Source organism: Alosa alosa, chromosome 22 (assembly GCF_017589495.1).
Source record: "Alosa alosa isolate M-15738 ecotype Scorff River chromosome 22, AALO_Geno_1.1, whole genome shotgun sequence".
In the NCBI taxonomy this organism is placed as follows: domain Eukaryota; kingdom Metazoa; phylum Chordata; class Actinopteri; order Clupeiformes; family Clupeidae; genus Alosa; species Alosa alosa.
In genome coordinates, this window is record NC_063210.1 from 28190519 (window position 1) to 28197689 (window position 7171).

Consider the following 7171-nt stretch of genomic DNA (forward strand, 5'->3'; position numbering starts at 1 on the left):
TAACAATTACATTACAATTAAAATAATTAGCAAATTACTGTAGCACAGGGTTCTAAAATATCATTAAATGTCATTAAAGTGTCACCATGACACTCACTCTCTTGAGCACCTTGCCAGGCACACATAACTAAGGACTATGGTTGGACTACTGTTTGCACCTTCACCATGACACTCACTCCTTTTAGCACCTCACCAGTCCCGGCCCTGTCACTACAAGCGTCTTATGCTTGATCACCCTCAAGCACATTGGACTTTCTTAATTTAATTTATATAGTGTATTTAGTATTTAGTTTTGTTAGTTTTCTTATCTTTCTTATCTTATACTGTCTTTATTGTACAGTGGAGTTTAGTTATATGTTTATACTTATACTTATGTTTACCATTTCTGCTGTAAGTGCATGTTGTGTGTGATGTCTGTATGCTACTGAGACCCTTGAATTTCCCCTTGGGGATCAATAAAGTATCTATCTATCTATCTAAGTTGGAGTGAGCATAAACGTTCGTGGAGCGCGTCCTGATTGGCTGACCTATATTTGGGATCCTTCTTTGCCGCCTGTGATTGGCTGGTAGAGTTTTGTTTTGCACTGCGTGACGTATATGAGACTTCCTCAGATAGCGCGTCTGACTGTAAACAGAGCGACAGAATCCCGTCGAGCTGACAGCGGCACCAGTCCAACAATACCGACATCAAACAGCTGCGAAGTCTGCGAAGAGACTGGACATTTATGTTTGTGCGTAAAAGAAAGGGCTCTCCTTACGTTAAACAGCCGAGCTAGACGGTCGAGAGGAGGCCAGCAAACGGACAAAACGGACCACAGCAGCCGCAGCAGCGGCAGCACACACACGCTTGCTGGTTTGTTTGTTTGGTGGTGCGCACTCGTCCATGCTTGTTTTGTAGAAAGCGGTGAGCTATTCACGGATTCCGCCACGTTCCGATGCATATGATTTGACCAAACCGATCCCTGTGTGTACTTCGTTCAGCTGTTGATTCATCAGAAGCAGTCACGAATCGGTAAGTGCATATTTAAGAATATTGCATCGATGTTTGGCAGGGTGGTTTATAGCCAGCGTTCACGCTAGCTGACTAGCCCTTGGCGTCGCTCATTAACGCAGTAACTTCGGCTATATCAGGCACGAAGAATTACAGGAATGTCGCGCGGGAACTAAGGGCCCGAAGGGTTCTCGGTGTTTTTGTCTGCTCCATGACCGGGAACTCGGGGGGGCTGCGTCAGACGCAGTTACGGGCGGAATAAAGCGCAAGCATCACGCACAAGCCCAAGCTTGTCAATTTTATGGCGTAGATTCGTTCAGCAGGCCCAGTTAGATTAGAACCCCCGAAGTTCAAAGGGTTGCCGGAGTAAAATGTCACGGGAGGAGGCCACCTCTCGCCCCTCGAGCCGACCTGGGCCGCTGCCTTATATGGGACAAGACCGCGAGCGGCTAGAACTGGGTCATTTGCGCGTTTCCCGTGTGGATCACTCAACCAGGAAACAGATCCTCGAATACACACACAAGCAGATGTCTGACGTGCCTTAAAAACATACAGAATGTTATGTGTGTGTGTGAGAGGGAGAGGGAGAGTCTCTATGTGTATGCAAGACTCTAGATCACCTAAAAGGGTCTGTGTGTGTGTGTGTGAGAGTGAGAGTGAGAGTGAGCAAGAGAGAGAGAAGTCTGGGCCCCTGGCCTGCTGTCCTGTGTGTGTGTGTGTGTCTGCAGGAGTTGTTTTGGCATCTCTGTTCCCAGAGTTTGACATCACAATAAGATCTAGATTTAAATTGATCATAATTTTTTTTTTTTCTGTGTCACAAACTTTTGTTCTTCAATTGGTAAAAAGACACTCTGAAGATCGATACAAACACACACAAACTCCCATCCTGATGTGTGTGTGTGTGTGTGTTTGTGTGTGTGTGTGTGTGTGTCTCGTAGTCATGGTGAAGCAGAGCAAGGCGAAGACCTTCCAGGCGTACCTGGACTCCTGCCACCGTCGCTACAGCTGTGTCCACTGCCGTGCTCACCTGGCCAACCATGATGACCTCATCTCAAAGGTGTGTGTGTGTGCGCATGCGTGCGTGAGCAGGAGAAAGCAGGTAGTGAGTGTGTGTGTCTAGGTGCAGTGTGTGTGAGCAGGAGAAAGGAGGTAGTGACTGTGTGTGTCTAGATGCAGTGTGTGCGCGTGCGTGTGAGCAGGAGAAAGTAAGTAGTGAGTGTGTGTGTGGTGTGTGTGTCTAGATGCAGTGTGTGTGAGCAGGAGAAAGGAGGTAGTGAGTGTGTGTGTTTGTTATTTTGAATAAAATGTGTGTTTTGTGTGCATGCATGTAAAAGATGTATGTATTTATATGTGTTGGTTAGGTGAGCATATGTTTCTATCTGTGTTAGTGTGTGTTGGAAAGAGAGGGTGCACATGAGTGAGACGGCAAGGTGTGTGTGTGTGTGTGTATGGTAGCTTAGAAACATTTCTTATCTCCTGCTTACAAGATAAGGGACTCTGACACTCTCTCATACACACAGATATTGGATGACTGTAACTACACTCTCTCTCTCTCTCTCTCTCTCTCTCTCTCTCTCTCTCTCTCTCTCTCTCTCTCTCTCCTCTCCACACTCTCACAGACACACTCACACACAGTGTGTCTGGAGGTGTGTGATTGACTAGTGTGTTTTTCTATTAGTCTTTCCAGGGAAGCCAGGGTCGGGCCTACCTCTTCAACTCTGTGTGAGTACCCCTGTGTGTGAGTGTGTGTGTGAGTACCCCTGTGTGTGTGTGTGTGTGTGTGTGAGTACCCCTGTGTGTGTGTGTGTGTGTGTGTGAGTACCCCTGTGTGTGTGTGTATGTGTGAGTACCCAGGGTGCGATTTGTAGGGGGGGATGGTGAGGATTTCCCCCCCTCTGGTTTTCATATCCCTACCTCTGCTAAATTATTTTTATCGTCCCCCTCTGCCCCTCATATTGATTAATGCTACTTCATATAAGTAAAGCGCTGCAACGTGAGAACAGTCTAGTAGGCTAGCCTACATAATAATCTGACATCAGAAACGCACCGTCAACGTCAGCACTGATGCTGCTGACACAGTGGCTGCGTGATAACTTAATTTGGCCTTGATCGTGCAGGACATTTCAGAATGTCGAGTGTGTAATCCATCATAAATGATGGGTTCAATGGAAAAGTTAGCTGGACAAATGAAGGAAAACGAGAAGGATTCAGTAAAGCATAATAATGTTTTAGAACCTTCAAAATTAGAAAACTGATGCAACTGAGATGGAGGACAACTGCACGTAGAGTAGAACGTAGGCCTATTGTCCGAAGGAACTTACATCAAATGAGGAGATATTTGCTGAATGTCACAAAAGTGTTACAGAAATTGCTTGGCATCGCTTATTCAATGGCTCTCTACCCAAAACACCTGTAGTTTGCGGAGGACTAACCGAGAAAGCACTCGTTTGATAAATCAGCCAGTAGTAGACAAATAACTTTTTAGAAATAATCTGTACTGCAAAACTAATGTTGGTGGGTATTTAAACTATCTAGCGGGTGTTTTAACAGCTGCAAAAAATAGAAGCTTCATGGTCTTTATGTTCTGGTTCGTAAATTATTTTCATAAAACTTCAAATTGCCCTATAACTTTACTCTCCAAACTCTTCACTGCACTGTAGGCAATTAACTGACAGTATGATAGGCTATTTATTTTCTGTAGGCTACAATAAACACATTTATTTTTTCAACTTTTGCAATATTACGCACTTGGCTACTGAACGAAAATCAGCAGGAGAGAGAATGCACGTAGCCTACGCGTGTAGTGCAATGTGTAGGCTATTTGGTTACCAACTAAAACTGTTAGCCAATTCACTAACTTAAGACTTCAGTGCCATCATATACAACGTTTTTTTTACACAACAAATACAGAAAGGATGGAGGCAGCAAAAGTAGAGGAGTCATTTCAGATGGGGCAAGAACAAGGTGAATTTGTATGCTTGTCAAAACGTAGTCCTATCCTGCATTAGAGGAGCTGATCATCATACCAAGCACACTCGCTGTTTAAAGTCATACACCACGGTAAACTAAAATGTTACAAAGGTGGCAAAAATAATATAGGGTATTATTAGCCATGACATTACTAGGCTATGAATCGTTCGTTCATTTTTTTTTGGGGGCGGTTACAAACTTAAAATCATCCCCCCCCTCTGGTTTTTACACAAATCGCACCCTGTGTGTGTGTATGTGTGTGTCTATATTCTCTGTGTGTGGTGTGAAAGTTCTCAGTGGGTGTTTGTGTGTGTGTGCCCATCTTCAACTCTGTGTGTGTGTGTGTGTACGCGTGTGCGCGTGCCCATCTCCATGCGTGCTCCATGTGTGCGTGCATGTGCCCATCTTCAATTGTGTGTGTGTGGACAGTAGTTTGTTTCTTCGTATGAGATTGATGTATATTGCCTGTAGTTCAATTTGTATTGTGTGTGTGTGTGTGTGTGTGTGTGTGTGTGTGTGTGTGTGTGTGTGTGTGTGTGTGTTGTGTGTGTGTGTGTGTGTTGTGTGTGTGTGTGTGTGTGTGTGTGTGTGTATCAGGGTGAATGTGGGCTGTGGTCCTCCTGAGGAGCGGCTTCTGCTGACTGGACTTCATGCTGTGGCCGACATCTACTGTGAGAACTGCCACACGACCCTCGGCTGGAAATATGTAAGTACACACACGCACACACACACAACTACATGTCAGCCACCACACTTAGAGGCAGCACACACACACACACACACAACTACATGTCAGCCACCACACTTAGAGGCAGCACACGCGCGCACACACACACACACACACACACACACACACACAACTACATGTCAGCCACCACACTTAGAGGCAGCACACACACACACACACACACACACACACACACACACACACACACACACACACACAACTACATGTCAGCCACCACACTTAGAGGCAGCACACACACACACACAACTACATGTCAGCCACCACACTTAGAGGCAGCACACACACACACACACACACAAAAGAGCACAGAGCAGGGGAGGGCCACATTTGGTTTTGAATATTGGCTGGCGGGCCGCACCCCACTAGGAGAGTGAAGAGCAGTTTGCAGTAAAGCTAGCCAACGTCGTCTCTATCGCAGGACAAAGTAGCGAGCAGCCTGATGACCAAATGAAATGCTCAGCGGGCCGAGTCCGGCCCGAGTCCGGCCCGCGGTCTGCAGTTTGCCCACCCCTGACAGACACACACACACACACACACACACACACACACACTGCCACTGTGTAAGGCTGATACTGATGTGTGTGTGTGTGTGATGTGTGTGTGTGCCCCATCAGGAGCAGGCGTTTGAGCTGAGTCAGAAGTACAAGGAAGGGAAGTTCATTATTGAACTCTCCCACATGATCAAGGACAACGGCTGGGACTGACTGGCTGACCGCTTCCCTTGTCCCCATGGCAACTCTGCCCAGGCCCGCAGCCTCTTCGACTTCAGCATGTGCGCCGCGTCTTTTTTGTGTGTGTGTGTGTGTGTGTGTGAGATTTTCAGCACAGCACCTCTGTTAGCCTGGTATCCCAATGCATGACTTCTACTGGGGAGAACAGTGCTGTGTGTGTCTGTGTGTGTGTGTCAGCAAGGAGGCTCTGCAGAATTTTATTTGAGCAATTTGTAGTTTTATCGTGGGAATTTCATGCAGTCCATAAGAATAAGATCCATGTTATCTTAATGTCACTCACACACAGACACACACACACACACGTTTGTCCACACACACACACGTTTGTCCACAACACAAAAGTCATGTCAACACAGCGGTTATGCCTGAGGTTGATTTGAGAATGGAAAAGGCGCCTTTTTTGAAGTGTGTGTGTGTGTGTGCGCAAGAGTTGTAAGATATACTGTATATGTATAGGATTTTATTGTGTGTGAGTGTGTGTGTGTATGCATTTCTAGACATGCATTTAAATGCTGAGTTGTGTGTGTGTGTGTGGACTCTCCCCTCTTCAAGGTCATTAAGGTGTAATTGACCTACAGCACTATCAAAACAATTAGTGCAGAAGCAGCACAGTTGGTGAGAGTGTGCGTACGTGCGTGTGTGCGCATGTGTGTGTGTGTGTGTCTTTGTGTTGGCCCATGTGAATACTAGGTTGCAGTGAATGTCCTGTTGAGACACACACACACACACACACATATATATATATATATATATATATATATATATATATATATATACACACACACACACACACACACCTCTAAGTTACTTTGGATATCAAATCAGGAAGAAGATGTTGGGATATTCAGATCCATGCTGTAAATATAGTCGAGTGGAATGATGTGTACAGATATGATTATTTCATTTGTTTGTTTATTTGACTTTTATCTTAGAGCTCTGGTTCTTATTAAGAGAGAGTATCCATGAATGTATGTGTGTGTGTTCGTGTGTGCGTGCGTGCGTGAGTATCCATGAATGTGTGTGTGTGCATGCGTGAGTATCCGTGTGTGCGTGCGTGACTATCCGTGATTGTGTGTGTGCATGTGAGTGTGTGTGAGTGTGTATATCCTTGTGTGTGTAGCTTTGTCTATGTGCTCTCACTATGGAAGTGTATTTTTAACCGTAAGACTTTACATTAAAGCTCTGTGGTCATCTCTACCTTTGTGTGTGTCTCTGGTCATCTCTGTGTGTGTGTCTGTCTCTCTGTGGTCATCTCTACCTGTGTGTGTGTGTCTCTGGTCATTTCTACCTGCTAAAAGTGCTTTTAAACAGGTGTGTTGATGCTTTTAAACAGGTGTGTGGATGCTGATAAACAGGTGTGTGGGTGCTTTTAAAACAGGTGTGTGGCTGCTTTTAAAACAGGTGTGTGGCTGCTTTTAAAACAGGTGTGTGGATGCGGATAACAGGTGTGTGGATGTGGAAAACAGGTGTGTGTGGCTGCTTTTTAAACAGGTGTGTGGCTGCTTTAAACAGGTGTGGATGCTTTTTAAACAGGTGTGTGGGTGCGGATAACCCTAGACATCTCACAGCTCCAGAAAACGAATGACACAAGGCAACTTGAGACATGTTGCTCGGCAATTGTTTCTGAGTGTTGTTCGGTTACATTGTCGTTGATATTGGCCAAAACGTTTTCATTCTCATTAGAAGGCAAGCATTGATGATCACCTGATCAGAAGTCATGGAGCCATCATC

At 45.4% G+C, this 7171-nt stretch overlaps 1 protein-coding gene across 1 annotated transcript; it reads left to right on the forward strand.

Moving 5' to 3' along the window:
• The first annotated feature begins 598 nt into the window (after positions 1-598).
• Positions 599-6637, forward strand: ypel3 (yippee-like 3). Its single transcript, XM_048233448.1, has 5 exons — positions 599-1012; positions 1930-2048; positions 2670-2713; positions 4559-4667; positions 5324-6637. Exons 2-5 carry the CDS (start codon positions 1932-1934, stop codon positions 5411-5413), a joined length of 360 nt encoding a protein of 119 aa, XP_048089405.1. The 5' UTR covers positions 599-1012; positions 1930-1931; the 3' UTR covers positions 5414-6637.
• The last annotated feature ends 534 nt before the right edge of the window (positions 6638-7171 follow it).